Source organism: Balaenoptera physalus, assembly GCF_965194825.1.
Source record: "Balaenoptera physalus genome assembly, chromosome: 13".
NCBI lineage: Eukaryota > Metazoa > Chordata > Mammalia > Artiodactyla > Balaenopteridae > Balaenoptera > Balaenoptera physalus.
The window spans coordinates 67,992,245-68,012,649 of NC_138892.1; the positions used below are offsets into that span (position 1 = coordinate 67,992,245).

At 33.6% G+C, this 20,405-nt stretch overlaps 1 protein-coding gene across 9 annotated transcripts in view; it reads left to right on the forward strand.

Annotated features, from left to right (window-relative positions):
* The window catches only part of SCAF11 (SR-related CTD associated factor 11), a 69,957-nt gene that overhangs the window by 18,818 nt on the left and 30,734 nt on the right, over positions 1-20,405 (forward strand). For 6 of the 9 annotated variants that reach the window (XM_082422536.1, XM_082422540.1, XM_082422541.1 and 3 more), the window contains exons 2-5: positions 3,273-3,326; positions 7,806-7,887; positions 10,021-10,178; positions 19,708-19,785. In XM_082422536.1, coding sequence (XP_082278662.1) covers positions 7,827-7,887; positions 10,021-10,178; positions 19,708-19,785 — 297 coding nt within the window. In that variant the 5' untranslated portion in view covers positions 3,273-3,326; positions 7,806-7,826. Of the gene's footprint in view, positions 1-3,272; positions 3,327-3,970; positions 4,008-7,805; positions 7,888-10,020; positions 10,179-15,483; positions 15,632-19,707; positions 19,786-20,405 lie in introns of those variants that run through there. The other 3 variants (XM_082422535.1, XM_082422539.1, XM_082422542.1) reach the window with 3 other exon arrangements.

Here is a 20,405-nt window from a genome sequence, read left to right on the forward strand (position 1 = left end):
AATTATATCTTATTTTTTTCAACATATATGTGATCCTGCCATGTATAACAGTGCAAGGTTTGTCAAGGAGATGATGCTACATTAAGTGTAGAAGGAAATGGGAGCATTAATTTTTCTTTTAGAGTAATAGCATAGATTTCATGAACTCTTACCAAAATTATATTACATTTGAAAAACTGTTTTCCTATTTTCAATTTAATCTATGTTTTCTGCCTGAGGATTTCTGGCTTGCCTTTCACTTTGGAAATGTTTTAGTTTTTATTCATTTTAACCTTTTAAAAATGATTCGTTTCAATAATTAGGTTATTGGTCATCATAGAGCATAGTATGAGGTGACATCCTTCATATTAGTGGAGTCTTTTGGCACTCACTTCCTGTTGCAGACACTGTAAGAATGTTAGAGACATTCTGAAGGCATATCTTTACTTCCTGGATCGATATATGAAGCTGCTTTTATTATAAAACCTATAAATGTGGATGACTTCAGGTTCTTTATTTTCAGTTTACCTAGTAAACCACAAGACATAGGATTATCTGTTCATCAGTGAATGGTGCTGAGAAAACAAGCCTTTTTTTGGATATAGGTCCAGAATGAAGGAGTTGAATATGGAAAGATTCCTCAAAATTGCTACTGTTCATCAACTGCTGACAAGCAACCAAGTCACTGATAACCCTGTGAAAAACTGAACTAGATAGAAAGTATTTCCAGGGCCTGATATGCAATAGTAACTGAAAGCAGAGTATGTGTCTTAGTCTGTTTGGGTTGCTATAACAAAATACCAAGACTGCGTGGCTTGTAAAGAACGAAATTGGGACTTCCCTGGTGGCTCAGTGGTTAAGAATCCACCTGCCAATGCAGGGGACACGGGTTCAAGCCCTGTTCCAGGAAGATCCCACATGCCACGGAGCAACTAAGCCTGTGTGCCACAACTACTGAGCCTGCACTCTAGAGCCTGTGAGCCACAACTACTGAGCCCGCGTGCCACAACTACTGAAGCCCGTGTGCCTAGAGCCCATGCTCCACAACAAGAGAAGCCACCGCAATGAGAAGCATGTGCACTGCAACAAAGAGTAGCCCCCGCTCACTGCAACTAGAGAAAGCCTGCGCACAGCAACGAAGACCCAACACAGCCAAAAATAAGTAAATTTAAAAAAAAAAAGAATGAAATTATTTCTAGAGGCTAAAAGTTCAGGATCAGGGTGCTAGCATGGTTGGGTGAGGGCCCTCTTCCAGGTCTCAGACTTTCCCTTGAATCCTCACATGGTGGAAGGGATTAGGGATCTTTTTGGAGCCTCTCTTATAAGGCACTAATCCCTTTCATGAGGGTTCCACCCTCTTAAGCACATCCCAAAGGCCCCCCATATTAATAATACCATCACCTTTAGGGATAAGGATTTCACCATGAATTTTGGGAGGATATAAACATTAAGACCATAGCAGCATGTAAATGAATCCAATAAAACAAAAATTGATTGAGTTTTATATCCATTTCAGTTTTACTGTTGGTTGATATTTATAAAGGTGGGGTGAAATACAAAGTATTGGCAGGAATGAAAATTTTGTTCCTGTTTTTGTAAATAGATATCTTAATTTGTTGGTTCTCCATTGAATTATTTTCTGATTAAGAGTTATTTTTTTTTTAAAGATTTATTGATTGATTGATTGCTTGCTATGTTGGGTCTTCGTTTCTGTGTGAGGGCTTTCTCTAGTTGCGGCAAGCAGGGGCCACTCTTCACCGCGGTGCGCAGGCCTCACTATCGTGGCCTCTCTTGTTGCGGAGCACAGGCTCCGGACGCGCAGGCTCAGTAGTTGTGGCTCACGGGCCCAGTTGCTCCGCGGCATGTGGGGTCTTCCCAGACCAGGGCACGAACCCGTGTCCCCTGCATTGGCAGGCAGATTCTCAACCACTGCACCACCGGGGAAGCCCTAAGAGTTTTATTTTTAGCTAAAAAGTCATGTTGAAAAAATACGTAACTTGTGATCATGAATAGAGGGAAATTGGTGTGTTGAAGGGCAAACACTTTGTTTATTAAAGACCTGTAAATTATTTTTTTTAATTCATTACATTCAGTTAGATATTAACATACTCAGATCATTGTATGAAAATGTACTATGTTATAAAATTTGAAGAAAGAGAAAAGATACTTTTCTCTACCTATATGTCTAAACATTAGTCTGAAAAGCTTTTTCTGGGGATAAAACTTTATTGTGTGGGATCAGGTACAGCGTGTGTTTCATGTTTGCCTAATGGTCACTCCCATAGAGGAAGTGTAAATTAGTCAGAAAATCACCTTACCTGTTTGCATATATCCTTCGTTTGTTTTAAAAATTAAAATCCTCACTATCATGTTTAAATTGACAATTCCATTTTTGAGTCCTTTAAAGATGGAAATGCTATAATGGTACAGAATAGTTGGGTGGGGGTAGAAAAATACATTTTAAATCCGTTTGGTCTTCATTGGGAAGCCTTTTTTACAAAGGTATATGTTGCAAGGATACATCGGTGCTCATTGTGTGCTTCTATAATATCCTGTGCTTATCGCCATTACAGCATCTGTTATACTCTATTGTTACTGATTTTTGTTCTTGTTTTTATCAGGTGTGTCAGTGCTTAAGGCCTAGTGGTACCTAGAAAATATGGAGCACTGACTAAATATTTAATAAATACAGAGAGAGAGGGAGGGAGGGAGGGAGGGAGGGAGAGAGAAAGAGAAGTAAAGAGGCAGGCTGTAGAAATGTGGGGAGTCCGGTGTGGGGCCGGTTGAAAAAGAAGAGGAAAAAAAGAGAAAAGTGATTACTGGCTAAGGGTACCTAAAATCTGGAGTTCAGGAAGTAATTTAAATACTAGTAGTTGAATTTCTGGGCTCTTTAAATATCTTTTTGTATATCTTTTTCTAAATTGCTTTCTTAGGTGGTAAGCCTAAGTGTATTTGTTGGGGTAGATTTTCTTCTAATTCTCCATTACTCTGTTTTCAGTCGGTTTTCTCCTATATGCTGAAATGTGTTTTCTTGTGCTTCTCCTTCCCTGAACAAAATGTTTTCATTATTGTTTGCTTCCAGTACATATGTGTGTCTTCATATCTGCAGGTATATAGTCACTCTGTCGAAATGTTTTATGTTCTAGATAAATTATACTCACATCTGGGGCCCTCTGTAATAAGTACTTCTTTATACTTTCCTAGTCTCCTTTCTTCTGTACCCAAGTTAAATAAGGGAGCAACTAGGTGAAAATGAAATGAAATAGGACTAATTTTCATAATTCCCTCTCCAGAAAAGTTTGATGGAAAACCGATTACCTGACTGCTCGACCTGAAGAATCTTAAGGGTAAGAAGCCTTGTAAATATTTGTATACTTATTAAAAACAAAATGACACTCTTAGGTACCACCTAGGAAATTGTGGTTGTAGCTTCACTTAAACATGACCTCTTCTTTTTTGCTGGAGTTGCCATATGTTACGGCATATAGTGTTTTATCTCCTATATCTATATAAAGTAGAAAATAGGATACAAAAATCCTAGGGCTATTTACTTTGTGAGTCCTAGATCTTATGTCTTGCTTCAACATTTTTATTTCCAGATAAACAGGAATCTTGATAAATACTATTAATGTAGAATAAAGAACTTATTTATCTTTGTGTAAGTTCCGTTTGAAGAACTATTTGACAACTTAAATTTTGTAAACATTTTACTCATATTCTTTCTATATGTGGATATTCTTTGAGTTACAGGAGTTTTTAAAATTTGTTCACTTGTTAATAATGAAAATCTGAGAGTCATACAGATTTATCAGTTTTAATCCTGCGATATACATAAAATCCGTTTGGCGTGGGGAGGTATTCATGTGTTTGTGCATGTGTGCTAGTTGTTGAGTACTTTGTGCTAGTCTGAACACTTTAAATGGATTATGAGATTATGCAATTTGATTTTCATAATGACTGAAATGGTTACTATTATATCTCCATTTTATAGATGAGGAAACAGGCTTAAAGAAGTTGTCACACTACTAGTAAGTGTCAGACTAGTCAATGTTTGAACCCAGGCAGTTTTTTTCTAAAACCAGTGCTAAAGGGACATTCCTATCGATACTGAAGAGTGCTGGTATTAAAGCTCCAGCACCAAACTTGCAGGCGAAGGATATTCTAAACAAAAACTTGTCAGAATAGCCCACTTGAAGCAAACAAGTCTACTTGCAAAGTGTGGTAAGAGTGTTATATGGTGGAAATCAGGTAGGAAAAAAAATTGGAGGGACCATTCTGCAAGGGATTTAAAAATTAACAGTGACATATTAGAAGCAGGAGGCAGTTGATTATGTAGCAAAGAAGCTGGAAAGGAAATAACTGTTAAGCTGAAGGAGTTAATTGCCTTAACCTTACTCTGAAGCGAACAAGTTGAAAGCACTAGGGCAAATATCCATGATAGTTTAAGCTAGATTGATAAAATAAATGTAGATAAATCAACAAAATCACATAGGCTTCAGGGAATTTTTAAAGAAACTCAAGAACGCCGTTGCAGAACCATTGACTCAGATGTGTAATAAGAAGCTGTTGTGCCAGAGTACAGGTTGAATACAAATGTAAATAGATGCCCATACTTAGGAAAGCTTGAGGGGTCCTCTGCAATGAAAGACTGAGCCACATCTCCAAATTAGGCAGCCTTCTATAGTCTTTAATAGGGTTGGCAAACGTTTTCTGAAAAGGGCCAGATCGTAATTATTTTAGGCTTTGCCAAGTATACGGTTTCTGCAGTAATTATTCAGCTTTGCCATTGTAGTGCAAAAGCAGCCATAGGCAGTATATAAAGAAATGAGCATGGCTGTTCTTCAACAAAACTTTATTTACAGAAACAGCCAGTTTTTTGACCGCTGGCCTATAATAATGGATCGAATTCCACCCCCCACCCCCACCGCCGCCCCGACATCTCTAACAAATAGCCTTGCTTATGGTTTCTTCAAGGGAAAATAAAAATAACATTCTTGGAGTATCAAATTTTTGAGTAGTTAATTGGCAGGCACTTAATGGTTTTAAGACTGGGATTGGGATGGAAGATGTGCATTAATAGTAATGGTTAACATTTGAATGCTTTTTATTGCTAGACAGTGTCATAAGCACAGGTTTGCTTATGACAAAAATTACAATTTTTTTTTTTTTTTTAATTCTCAGGTAGTTAGGAAAATGGGGTAAGATGGTATGGTATGAATTTCCCCAAATGAAGACTTACACTCAATTATAGATCATACAGGGGCATAATATGATTCTAAAATCAGCTAAGTTTGGAAGTTGGCTTTACTGTACATATGAATCTTGCACAGATCTTGATAAAGTGCAGATTCTTATTCACTAGTCTAGGGTGGTGCCTGAGGTATCTTTGTAGCAAGTTCCCAAGAGATAGTGATACTGTCCTGAGTAAATATCAAGTGGAATAGTAACCTGTGACTATCGGAATATTTTAAAAGTATTCTTCTATCTCAGCAATTATATCATTCTAGTTACTCAAATCAAAATACTGTGGAATAATCCTGGAATCTTGCTCTAACACATATGCCGCATTTTAGTCTGTCAGCAAATGCTGAAGGCTGTATTTTGAAAACTGCTGGAATCTGAGCACTTTTCATCAACCTTGCTACTACTTTAGTACAAGCCACTGTCATCTCCCCCTCTAAGATTATTGCAGTAGTCTGTTTGCTGGCCTCTGCTTTTTTCCCTTTGCTGCCTCCTCTGCCTTAAACCCCTTACTGGCTTATCACACTCAAGGAAGCCAATGTATTTACCTTAGCCTATAAGCTGTTACCTGATACCTGAAGAATAGCACCAGAACTAAAACAAATGTTAATGTAGGCTGAGTGGGAAGTTTTCCTTTTGTTCTTGACATTCTACTTTTATTAAGGTAGACTGTGATTGAGTTAACCTTTTAAAAGTAACTCTAATCCTGACTCAAATTTCCAATTTTTAACCTACTAAAACCTTTAAGTTATTCTTGTATGTGTTAGTTCCTTATTTTCTGCTTGGGTTTTGAATCAAAGTATGGGCCTTTGCATTTCTCCTTATTTAATCTAATACAGAATTTTCCTAGGCAGTACATACCTTTAATGTAGAAACTCGCATGTGTACGTTATTTAACAGACTAATAGAAAAACTACTTCATATACACATCGAAGAATCATAACTGATGAAATTGGGGATTTCTTGTGCCTAGATATTACAAAATATATTTGAATACTTCATTGCAATCACTTGTCTTGCATCAATTCAAGAAAGAATTCTAAGAGTTGATTTAAAAAATAATTTTACCTCATAAATTTGTTCCCCTTGACTAACAAATTAATTTCCTTTCTCTGTTTCTCATTTTGTGTCTTGTAATCACCATTTTCCTAGTCCCCTAGGCCAAAATGATCTTCTACTTCTTCCTTTGTATTTATTTAGTCACCAAATGTCAGAAATTCTTCAGCTCTTTAAAATTTCTTTCTTTTTTATTCACTTCATAGCCAATTACTCTAGCTATGCAAACATCTCTGCTTCCAATCTCTCCCCTCTATAATCCATTCTGTGTTTTGCAGGCAGATCATTCTTTTAAAAGATTCATTTACATTGCTTATATCATGTCAGTCTTCCTCAGAAGAATCTACAGGATTGAATCTAAACCTCTCAATCATTAGAGATCTGTCTATAATCTAGCCCTACTTGATTTATATTGCTTTGCTTATTACTCTTGTTACCCTCACTGTAATCTTTCAGATGAACTTCTTGGCTTACATGCCCATTCCTTCTCAGTATATACACATAGTTGCTCTTTCACCCACTGCCTTTTTTTTTTTTAACATCTTTATTGGAGTATAATTGCTTTACAGTGATGTGTTAGTTTCTGCTTTATAACAAAGTGAATCAGTTATACATATACATATATCCCCATATCTCTTCCCTCTTGCATCTCCCTCCCTCCCACCCCTCTAGGTGGTCACAAAGCACCGAGCTGTTCTCCCTGTGCCCTGTGCTATGCGGCTGCTTCCCACTAGCTATCTGTTTTACATTTGGTAGTGTATATATGTCCATGCCACTCTCTCACTTTGTCCCAGCTTACCCTTCGCCCTCCCCCTCCCCGTATCCTCAAGTCCATTCTCTAGTAGGTCTGCGTCTTTATTCCTGTCTTGCCCCTAGGTTCTTCATGACCATTTTTTTGTTTGTTTTTTACATTCCATATGTATGTGTTAGCATGTGGTATTTGTTTTTCTCTTTCTGACTTACTTCACTCTGTATGACAGACTCTATGTCCATCCACCTCACTACAAATAACTCAATTTCGTTTCTTTTTATGGCTGAGTAATATTCCATTGTATATATGTGCTACATCCTCTTATGATCCTTTGTATTTCTGTAGTGTCGGTTGTTACACCCACTGACTCTTATTTGTCATATTGGCCTAGCTAAATGCCTTTTTATTCCTTCATACTGTTTTGCTCCTTAAATGTGTTAAGCTCCTTAACATATATAACCTATCAACTTCAATGAAAACTTCAGTCCAAATGGATCTCTTTTCTCTAAGCTCCGATTTTATTTATGTCTGTACCAAAAAATTTATCATTAGTCTTTGTTGCTTAATACTTATATAAGGCTTCTCCTTTCAGTAAGACTGTGCTTGGTGGCAAGGAGTATAAAAGTGTACTGGATTATCCAAAAAATTTACTGGCTTGGTTTGTATTGTGTTCTTTTATATGTAAAATAATTTCTTAAGTTTGGGGTTTTTTAAAAAAATATATATATTATTGGGACAAGGCAAACATAAAAATTCTCTTTTATAATTCATCCTATAGGAAACCCTTTTTCAAGGAGAAATGAAGAAGAAAACTCTATATACCCTAAATGTGGGAGATCAGGACTATGAAGATATGGAAGGTAACTTAATTTTTATAAAGCTTGTGTGTTGAAAGCAAAAGTTAGTGTTTCCAAACTGTTTGTTAACAAGGAGTTTTTTGTATTTACATATTTTTGTTCTTAAACTCTGAAATAAGCTGCCTAAATAAGAATTGCACACCTTTTTCCTCTTCTCATGTGTTATTTTCGATCAGTCAGTTTTTAGTTCATTGAGCTCTTTTCTTTTTCTTAAGTTTTGCTCCCTACTGATTTAGGAATGACATTTTTCTGTTTGTTTTTATTGTTAATGTCCTTGGTTTTTTCTCCATTCCCTTCTTCCTGAAAAAATCTCAAGTTCCTTTAGTGAAAGTCTGTTGGTGGTAAACGTAAGTTTTTGTATTTATTTTATCCTCTTCAAGACTATTGAAAGATATACAATTCTGGATTGATAATTTTTTTTTGTCTCTTAGCACTTTGAAGATATTATTTAGCTATTTTCTGGTTTTCTTACTAGCTGTCAAGGAATGTTTTTTCAACCTAATTGTCATTCCCTTGTAGATGATCTGTCTTTTCCCTCTTTTTGCTTTGAAGATCTTGTTTTCATCTTTGATGTTGTACAGTTTTGCTACTTTGTTTCTTAACATGGATTATTTTCATTACTCCTGTTTAGTATACCTTGTGTGTCCTTTATCTGTTGGATCATGTTTTTGTTTGTTTTATCATTTCCCAGCCATTACTGCTTTAACTATTGCCTGCCCTTTAGTCTCTTCTTCTGAACTTCAATTAATATGTTATACTTTGTTCTGACCTCATTACCCAACCTCTGTTTTTATATCTCCTTGTCTGTCTCTTACAGTCTAGGTAGTTTCTTCAATTCTTCCAGTTCACAAATATTCTTTTCTTCTGGGTCTAATCTGCTGTTCAGTTATTCTATGTAGTATTTGAAAGGTCTGATATTTGAAGCCAAGTGGACGTCTAAATAAATTTATAATAAATAAATATAATACATAAATATAAATATAAAAATAAATGTAAACACATTCTTGTTTCTGCTGATTCTTACTCAAGGCAACATATTTTCTTCTGTTTGGTAAAGTTTGATTTTGAGCTCATATTTGATCCGTTTAATCTGTGGAATCATGAGGGCCTAAATTAGGGATGCTTTCCTTCAGAGGATTTGTATGTATTTGCTTTTTTCTGAACCCATGCTGGGACCACTTTAGCCCCATTTGAGGGTCTTGGCTTAAAACTGGAATCTCCTAGGATCAGTTTCCCTACCTGGATTGGTTCTAAGGGTTAGTCTCCAGATCTCTGCTATGGACATGTGTTTCCAGGGCGATGCCAGCTTTTCCATTTGCTTGGCATATACTGGTCACATTTCAGCTGACCATTTCTGTATTTTTGTGTTGTTTTATGTTGAATCTTGGAGTTTCTTTTACTTTTGAGCCAGCACTGCTTACTTCTTGTGTGTTGGTTACATTGCTGGTAGGTGTTTAAATTAGTACAAACCCTAAGGGGTATAATTTGGCAGTATCTATTCAGAATACAAATGTACGTACACCTTGGTCTAACAATTCCATTTTTAAGAATTTATCCTGTAGGTACACTATTAAAAATGGGAAATGAAAAGTTTTTCATTGCAGCATTGTTTGTAATAGCCCAAGGTTGAAAACAAGTGAATGTCCCACCCATAGGTTGAAACAACAAAAAACACAGACTGCTGTGTATAGTGTTCTAGCATTTGTGTGAAGAAGGAGGTTTGAAAGAATATATATTAGGATTTGCTTGTCTGTGCATTCTGTCTTGTCTCTGGAAGAACACAAAACAAACAACAGTTGTTACTTGTTGCATTGGGTGGAACTGGGTAGATGGGAGTAGATTTGCTTGGGAGATTTGTCACTATAACCTTGTTTTACTTTTAAATATTTGAACTATGTGGTTATTATCTATTTTAAAATTAATTCATGAAAAATTCTTTTCACTTCTCCCTTAAATTATAAATCAGTAAATGTTGGGGGTATTGTGCTCAAGGAGTTTGTTTCTTATAGTGTATCTAAGATCTAATTACTTTGTAGAAGGAGGGCCTTTTAGAGTATCTAGTCCATCGTACTACCACAAACATAAGTCATTTGGTCTGGAAAAATTGAAAGCGTATATCGTTGCTTTACTTTATAGGTGAAGAAAACAAAGATAATACTGCTACCACTGGTCTGTTGTACAGTGAAGCTGATAGATGTCCAATATGTCTCAGTTGCCTGTTAGAGAAGGAAATTGGTTTTCCAGAAAGCTGTAATCATGTCTTCTGCTTGACCTGTATTCTTAAATGGGCAGAGGTGAGTCTAAGTATTAAATGTTATTGTATTTTAGTTCCCTAGCATGATTTCATTCCACCTAGTCTAAAGACTTGATACTGCCTTTCATAAATTATTTCACAGTAATGTGTTTTCCTCCACTTAGGACAAACATCTCTGTATTGCTCAAATTTTGTTAGTATATTCCCTTCTAAATTTTTTATATTCAGCTTTTTGTTCTTTTATGATTAAAAAATTTTAAATGCATACCGTTAAAAAAAAAAACCATGGGAATAACAGATTAAGTACTTTTTTCTGGTAGAAATGCAGTAATTCATCTTCAGTGTACTTGACCCTCTTGTGATTATATCTATTTACTACTAATAATAACACCTTCTCTCTGCTTTGTGTTTTATATTTTTCAGAGAATTTTTACATAGATTATTAAATTTCTTCCTTATATCAGCCTGTGGGATAACCAGAACAGATATAACAGTGTCTTTCGATTTTACAGATGTGGAAACTTGGATTTTGTGTTCTATAACTTGGCCAAGGTCTCATAGCTTAAGAGACAGAAATAAATTTACAACTGCATTTTCTAGTTCCTGTGTTTCATTTATTTTGAACTAATTTCAAAGTTAGAGATATTATTGAGGTTCTTCATAGGTAGTTAATGATTAAGAAACAGGAAAATTTGGGACTTTTAATGTATTATGTTGATTCAGTTTGGGCCAAGTGGGTCATGGTATACTGTATATTGAATATTCATTATAAGCCCCATTGTTAGAAATTGTGAAATAAAAATTTATCATACTGATCATGCTATATTTTCTGAGTTAGTAATTTGTCAGTGTGTAAAAATTAGTAAAGGAGATAAATCTTAAAAATGTTTTTAACATTAGCTGCATTCAAATTCTTTGTTGTCCTTATGCACGTTGGAATTAATTGTCTGTTACATAACTGGGGTTTTCAAAGTTCCATGTCTTACTTATATTTCATTAATAGTGTGAAAAAGAGAACAGAACTGTATACTGACTCTATGGCCAAGTTCTGGGAGGAGGAAGAAAAAGATTTGTTATACCAATTGAGTTCATAATAGTATACTTGGAAACAGTTCTAATTAGATAAAGTCTAAACTGGTTTTTGGCAAGAAAGGACTAAGGATAGGTGAAAATGTATTCTGGGAAAAAATATTTTGAGTTTAATTTAATTATTTAATATAATTGTAAATCTCTGTGTGTTTGCAGGAGCATTGACTAATGAAATAAGAATGCATATTTTTCTCTGCCACCCAACTAATGATTTCATCTGTGTTGAATTTAGTGCACTGTGGTTTGCTTTGTGATTAGATATCTTAAAAATAGAGGAGATTTTGCTTCCAATAGAGAATCACTGGATGGCTAGAAGGCTTCAATTCAGTGCTTTTTGTGAGATTGCATTCAGTGACCATGTAATTGGGAGGTTCAACAACTGTGATTTGAGTATGTGTTTTTCTCTGAGGATTAGAATGTGTAAAATAGGCTTGATTCGTCATCCTTCATTACACTACATGCATCTTTGAGACAACCATTAGCTTTATCATGGTGTACAAGTTCAGGTTTCTCTAGGGTAAGTATCTAGAAGTGATTGTAGACTATGTACATATTCAACTCCACTAGATAGTGGTAAACTTGTCTATGTTTTTAACTATTGTTGAATATTTTTAAGTTAAAAATACTTGATAACATACATAGTATTGCAGTCAACACTTTTCTTGCATGTAATATTTTTCTTCTTTTGTGTTACTCCTTTGGATATAAACATTTTGTTGAAGCCAAATTGCTTCTAAAAGAAAATACTTATTGGCTGTACTACCATAAATTGTGATGGGCAGTGGGGGAGTTGAGGTATTGTTTAAACAAAACTAGTTAACCTTGAAAGCAGAGAATAAACAGAATATTCTGAATTATTTCATTGTCCCTAGTGGGGATAGCAGACCTCAGTTAAATAAACCATTAAGTTGAGCAGTAACAAGGGCACAATCTACTAATAAAATGTTCATTATAAATAATAAATGATTACTGGTTAACAAAATCACTTAGGCTTTGAACTAAATTTTCAGTTTGAATCTTTTATTGGTATGATAAAAATTAGATATGTTTTGAAGTATATAAGTGCTTTGACAAATAGAAGCAGATTTCACATTCACTGGTGTTTTTTTACTCATGGCCATTAGTTATTAAGATCTCTCTTCTCATTTCCCTCAACCTCCTTCTGTCTTGAAAAAGAGGCATGTAGTTTACTTTGGATTTCAGGATTAGGAATAAGCGTCTGTATTCAGACTCTGCTAACTCCCCGGGCCTTGTGCTAAGGCTTTCTTTTATATTCTTTCATTTAAATTACTATGTTAATGTTTATTTGAAATTCAAGGCAACCATCCTGAACTCTTAATTTGTTTCTAAATACTTCAAGAGCCTGAAATTAAAATAATTTTTAAAAATTGATCCATAGTTTTAAATTTTACTAATGTTCACTTTTAGTAAGGAGTTAGAAATCAAAAGTGAAATTTACAGTGGTTGGAAATCTACATAATAAGAAAAAAGTACAAAATGTATTCAGAATCACCTTCCTAGTCTTATGTGTCTTTCAGAAATTCTGCTGAGCTATCTGAGATTTATTCTCAAGGTTTATTAAAATTTGATTCAGAATAGGTATCAAGAACCAAGAAGAAGGATCATTTATTTACTTTCACCTTAATATTTTAGGCATTGAAGAAATTCTCCATAAGAAACAAGTAAAGTTAAAGTACATAATAGTCTAGTATATTTATTTTGGACACATTCCTGAAATTTCTCATGTTCTTAAAATATCTATATCCAGAGTCACAATCAGTTTCAGTCTCCTCAAGTTCTAAAATTTTGATTCTTTGGTTATTTAAAACAAAAGCCATGTAAGGACTAATTAAGTAACTGAATTTAGTCTCTAGATATTTCATAGACTCTACTTACCTAGAGTAGAAAGATTCAGAATAATGGAAGCTGGTGGTCTTCATGGCCCATAGCCTAATTGCCTCCCATTAGGAACACTAGAACAAATTGAAATTAAACATGTCCATTCTGTGTTTAGTTTCAAGAAACTCACAGATGGTAAGCCTGTTGGTTTATAAAATAAAAATGATGATGTAGAAATAAAATATCGATCTAAACAAAGACACAGTAATTGACACTTAGGAAAGTTGAAGTTCTTGTTAATTTAAAGCATCAGTATTAGGACTGAGAATCTGGAACTAAAGAAGGCCTTTAACCTGATGAAATATGTATAGAACCAATACACTAAAGTTTATCAGCCACTTAGAAAGTTAATATTTTATCCGTACTGTGAGCAAAAATACAGTCTAAACATATTGAGGGCATTTAGTTTACATGTAAGTTTAATCTTGATTGTCTGAGTTTGCACATTTTAAAGTAGATAATTAGAAAGGTGAAGGCTAGGGAAGTTTGACACATGGCCATAGCATTGACAGCCAATCATAATTATGATCCTCAATAGACAATAGGGTAACCTACACACACACACACACACACACACACACACACACACACCCTTAAGAAAATAAGATTTATGATTTGGCAGGTTGCCAAGAAGTGGTTACAGTTTCGACCCTTAAAAGGGTTAAAGTTTGAGGACTTGGAAACATTTCATGTTTGAACTGGTTAAGAGTTTTTACTCTGTTTAAAGGAACATGCAATATATGTGATTAGGAGGTTTTTGATATTCACTGGGATTCTTTTCTCTTTTAAGTAATGTAAATATTTCCCTTATTTTTTAAGTAATTTTTTTAATGTGATTAACTTTCCTACTATAAGCAAATTATCCTCCCTCAACTTATTTCTCCCAGTCCTCCATTTTATACCAAATGCTGACAGCTTCAGTTTGAGAAAGTAAGGTTAATGAAATCAAAATTGCACAGTTGGCAAAGGCATGTTTTCTCTCATGAGACTAGAAATGAAGAGAGTCTTACTGTGGTGGTGTACAGTTCTCGAAGAAGGCAGACAGCAGTGCTCAATGCAGACAGGTGAGGAGTGTGTTTTGGATTAATAGTGCACACGCCCAAAATCAAGTGTAACTCGTTGACTTATGTCTTGACTACTGATGTGTTTTATGTACAGGTGTTCCCTTACGCAGTGAGTGGACATTTATACATCATTCTAGTGGTTAGATTATTGTTTGGTAACATAATTCAGCAAAGTTTTATTGCCTGGATTTGCCCAACAGTTTTTTCTAAGATGTTAATTTTTTCTTTATTCCTGAACTGAACCAAACCTCTGTGTTACGTACTTCTCTGTGAATGATAATGTAAGCATATCTTTGGAGCACTACTGTTAGTCCTTACCTTTATAATCTATAAAGCATTGTCAAATCCATTAATTCATTTAATTATTACAACTTGTGCGATAGGCGATTCAGAGCTGTCTATCTTCATCCTAAAGTAGATTAGAGAGGTTGCTAGTTCTGACTCCTCCAGAACTTGAATTTGTGATTAATTATTCCAAATTCCTAGTTGTTTTCACTCTGTATTAATCCTTTGGTAAAACCTTTGGTAGAGCAAAGGATATTTTTATATTGCGAATGCTCATTACCTAAAACATATATGTAATATGTTCTCATTTAATATTCTGTTTTTACCAGTTGGGTAAATTAATGTGTATTTCTGTATAGTCTAATTTTAAATGTCAGAATTTGTAAAGTGATTTATACAGATAGTTTATGGGATTTTCTGTTTTTATGCTAGAAAACGAAAGTCTTAACTATTAAATGTCAAAAGAAAAGAAAGGTTAAAAGTAATTCTACCCAACTGTTGTAATATATTTTTAAGAATATGAAAGAGTTCCTTTTGAGTAGTTGGATAAAAAGTTTTCTTGCTGTTAATTTTATTACTGAAAGCCGTTTGCCCTGTAGGGATACATTCCTGAAAGCTGTCTTGAAAGAACTGGTTAAATGTGATAGGACTGTCTTGAAAGAACTGGTTAAATGTGATAGTGTACATGTAGGCCGACTACAGGTGAGCACTTCTTTAGAGGTGCAGAGTAGGTATCTTGGGACCATCAAGAAGAAAGGATAGGTCCTAGTGAATGGCTTTAAAATAAGCAGTAACCTCTAATGGTATGCATTCCTAAATCATCTTTATTTGATTTTAAACTGCAGTTTTATATAATGTGCTCTATTTATTAGTAAGAGAGATAAATGTTCTAGAGATTCCCATGAACAGACAAACCTACCTAAAACATACGTACTGAGATTTAGTCTTTAAGCACTTACCTTTAACACTTGCTTCTCTCTCTCTAGGAGGGGCTATCGGTAGGCAGCCTTTGTGATTGAGGATAGAGCAGCCAGCAGGAAGCAAGAAATATTAGAAATCAAGAATCCTGAATTCCCAAATAAGGAAGGTTTCCTGTTCTTACATTTAAATATGGGTTTGTCTGAGCTGGGAATTTACAACGCTTCAGAATACTAGGGTATGTTTTACTGAAATCATTAGGAAGATTATTTTTTTCTATCGAAATTGCCTCCTTAACTGATATAACCTCAGTACAGAGCATTCACAGTAAAATGAATGCTCTGTTTTTTAATACACATTACATTGTAAAGTAGTGATCAAATTCTGTTAATTTTGTAGCTGTATCACAAAGTTGAATGATGATATTGGATTACTTTGACTATGAAACTAATTAAATTAGATACTTGAAAAATTATTGAAATAAAAGTCATTGTCAATTTAAATAGGTGAATAATTGAAGGGTATTTTTGTTGTATATAAGAACTCAAAGTGGTGAATAACCAAGGGGTATTTATTTTTGTTGTATACAAGGAAAATAAAATTTGGGATAATTTTCTTTAAAACTAAAAATATATTTTAAAGAAGAATTAAGTATATTAGCTAAAATTTTTAAACATTAGTTTTAAATGTGAATTTTTTAAACCACACAACTTAAAAACTAGTTATTTTAGTGACACAAACTCTGGAAACTAAGATTAAAATATTTTTGAGATTTTCTGAATGGATATCTGCTGGATTATAAGGATGAAGATTCCTTAGGAATGCTTTAAAATTAGGCCAATGCAAACCATTTTTTAAAACCTTTTTTTTTAAACTTTCCTATTAAAGCTGTTTGATCGTCATGTGATGTATAATTTTATGCTTTAGTACCTATTAATGACGGTGTCTTTGAACTTTGGCTAATATGCTAATGTAAAGTAGCCTTATATTTTTCTTACATTATACATTAGCAAAAAATTAAAGATCCACTTAGTTTTTAAATCTGTTTTGATTTCTTTTTCATTAAGTTCTTCTTTAGTCACTCTTTATTGAGGTATGCTGTGAAGACTTAACTCAGGATGACTGAATTTCTTTTCTGTTTCCCCTTTGAAATGCTTTGCTAAACTGTTTTAAGGTCAGAAATGGATGTCATCATTTCTCAGTAGCCATAGCAAAGATATTTTGTCTACTATAGGTAGCTTATTTTCTGACCTATGCTTTTTTTTTAATCTGAGGAGGATAACCTGCTTTTAAGAAAGTTTTCTGACAGTAAACCTGAGCCAAAGAAAATCTATTAACTTATTTTCTAGTGTTAACTAGATTATTTTTAGGAAATGTAAGTATATACAGATTATCATAATAGATAGCAGTAGTTTTCCGACTACTATTTTTTATTTCTGTTTTCTTTCTTTTTGTTTTTGAAATAGCAGTGTAACCCTTTCTCCACATGAAACCTTAGACAAATCCATGACAATTACAGTTAAGGAAAAAAGAACAAAACCAAAATCTTACTCAGAAACCTAATACCTATAACAGATGAAAATGGAATGGCTCAGGTTAAAATTCTTGTCAGTTTGAACATGGTAAAGGGAAGAGTGCCATTTAGCTGATGTCAACAGAGGAAATTTAATAAAGAAGAAAATGGGATTGTGTAATTTCAGAGTTTTTGAAAGATTCAATGCATCTGATATAGAATAAATTTCTTTAACACAGTGGCTTTCTTTGGATCTTCGTGTTACAACTTGAAATAGATATTAAAAAATGGAATACTTTAATTTCCATATATGTCATGAACTTTGAAAATTCCAACAAAAAAAATCACTAAGAATTCAGTCTCTCACATGTATATGTACATCATATTGTGAGTTATCTTTTTGTTAGTGAACCAAGCTTTTTTACTGTTAGTGCTGTAAAGCTAGTTAATGTTTAGAAGACTTTACACAGTACTTAGTGTATGCCATTAATTACTGTGAAAACCTCAGATTATTATTATCCCCATTTTCACAAATGAGACAAAGAAAGGCTATGTAATTTGCTCAAGGTTATACACAGGACAAGATATAAAAATAGACAGTAAATCCAGAGCCCTTACACATGTCTTAATAGTTTTTTTAAAAAACATTGAAGGAAACAAATTTTATTATTGTTTTATCTTTTTTTTTTTAAGATTTTTTTTTTATGTGGTCCATTTTTAAAGTCTTTATTGAATTTGTTACAATATTGCTTCTGTTTTGGTTTTATGGCCGAGGCATATGGGATCTTAGCTCCCTGACCAGGGATCAAACCTGCACCCCCTGTATTGGAAGGCGAAGTCTTAACCACTGGACTGCCAGGGAAGTCCCTGTTTTATCTTTTTAATGAATTTTATCTAAATTTACCTTTAAAATAGAAATACAAATATATTTTGAAACTTTAGTAAAAATAAATACTTGAAAGTTTCCACTTTAAAGTATTCTTTTGAATTATAAATGTGTTAATATAACCTCTAGTCTAAGAAATTTCATGCAGTAAATGGTAATATAAACAACAGTCACATAGTTATGATGTTGAGTTCTTTGAACTAGAATTGCTATTTGTAATGCATTATTAAAAAGCTGTGGACAGCTTTGTTGCTACTTGTAGCAAAGCTTTTTAAGGTCAAATTTTCTGTAGGGAAAGTACTAGCATCCTAAATGCATAGTACTTGGAAGTAAGCTGAGCTGGGTTCTACCAGTCTGAATTGGTTTAATATAGTCAGGAAAGTCAAATTTCCTAATTCAGATATGGTGTAAAGCATTTTATCAAGCCCTACCTACTTAAGAAAAGAAAAATCACTTTTTAGCAGAGTAGTAAAAAGTAACTCGATTTATATTTTGGCTGCTTCCAACGTGACTCACAAGCTTTGTGAAAATGTATTATATGATCGAGGGCCACACACAGTCTGTTGTACTTGTGCTTGTGTAAAGCATATCTTGATATGTGCCAAAGTCCAGAAAAGCAAATATCACATTTTTCCACTAGGGAATATAGGATAATTTATCAAAACTTCATTACTATCTTATCTATTAGACTATTGCTATTAAATTGCTAGAATCCTGTTTTACTTTTATAACCATAGGTATTAAAATATCGCCTTTCAGTATTTCTTCTTAGGCTACAAAATCTTCCCTTTTACCCTAGAAGACAACATACTTTATCTTAAATTATTTAAATAATATAAGCCTATTCCTATATAAACATTTAATAGTATTATCAGAGAAACTCAATTATAGTTGATGCATGTTAATTTTGAAAGTACAGGAAATATATTTATGTCAAGATAAAGATGATTTAGAATTACAGAGTGAACAAAGGACAATTTTTCTTAATTTATAAAGAAAGCCTACAATTCAGTTTGAAAAAGACCAGCAACCTAATAAAAAAAGTTAGTCAAAAGGCATGAATAGACAGTTTAAAGAAAAGGAACTTTGAAGAGCCCTTAAACATCGAAATATTTTCAACCTTACTCATATAAAAGGAAATGTAAATTAAAACTATATGACATACCATGCTGTTAAGAATGGGACAGCTCTGAAGTAGTAATATGAACCAATTTAAAATACATAATTAAGAGAAAAACAAGATTCAGTTCAGCATCTGAATTATATTTTATATTTAAAAGATACACGTTATGCATAAACATTGGGTATGTCCAAAAGGATACATAAGAAACTACTTCTGGAGAGGGCATCTACATGGCTGAGGGAGCAGCGGAGGAATCCTTCCTTTTCTTCATATCTACAATTTTTTTTTAATTGCTGGTACAACTGCCTATTCCGAATTATTTTGGGGGAAAATATTGTCATAGAATATTAAAATCTATAAGGGACCTGTCCAAGCCATTCCTTTTACAGCTTATTTAGAGTTACTCAAGTGCTTTGGATCAGAGAGCTAATGATTTCAGCCCAACTTTCCTTTCATTATAGCTGTAGTACTCAACTGTGCAGCAAGTCTTAATAGGTATTATCTTGATAACAAAGATCTTATCTCTCTGTTCATCGTTGTATTCCACTTATTTAGCATACAGTAGGTGCTCAGTAAACGTTTGAATGAATTTTAAAAATTATGGTATTTATTACTTTGTGGAGTGATACAGGTGGAAAGTATTTCATCTTTATCTTTGAAAGAAGAAAAAATTATTTTTCTATTATTTCCTCTTCTGGTGAAAAACTTACCATAAATGCATTTGTTATAGTTTAATTTTGATCTGTTTTAAAGAGACATTCGTAAAGTTATAATTCATTCATCATTTTTCAGACACTGGCTTCATGTCCTATTGACCGGAAACCTTTTCAGGCGGTGTTTAAATTCAGTGCATTGGAAAGTTGTGTTAAGGTAAGGTTTAGATTTTATTTTGTAAAACAAACTGTTTAAACTTAATTGAGATGATTTTGCTTTAAATTTCCAGTTTGAGTATATTTGTGAATTATTCAACTTTAAGTTTAATGTGTTTAATTTCCATTGAAAAAATGTTTGAATGGAATATTAGATTCAAAGACAAACCCCCACAAAAACTTAAGTCCAGAGTACCTGAAAATTATGTTTTCATGAAAAACATATAATGTTGAGAAGATTAAACAAATAAAATTAAATATAAAAGAGTGTCTTTGTTCTTAAATTCTGGTGTTTGAAGGAAACTGAGTTTAATTGGAGAAGAATAAGGGGGTTTGTGAAGATCTTGAGAGGGACTTCTCATGGTTTCAGGGTTGTCATGGGCAGATGACTTCTTTTGTTATGTACAATTTTATTGTAATGCTTAATCCTAATCACATTCTTGAGATTCACATACCATGCTGATGTTACTTATGATTATGAACCATGATTATGATTTGTATTCACATTTATTTTTGGCTTACAAATAGAAGAAGAAAGAAATAGGAACATATTCCTGAGTTAATGAATAAAAAGTGAAAAGAGGAAAAGAGAGTAAGTAGTAATTTACGTAAAGTGAAATG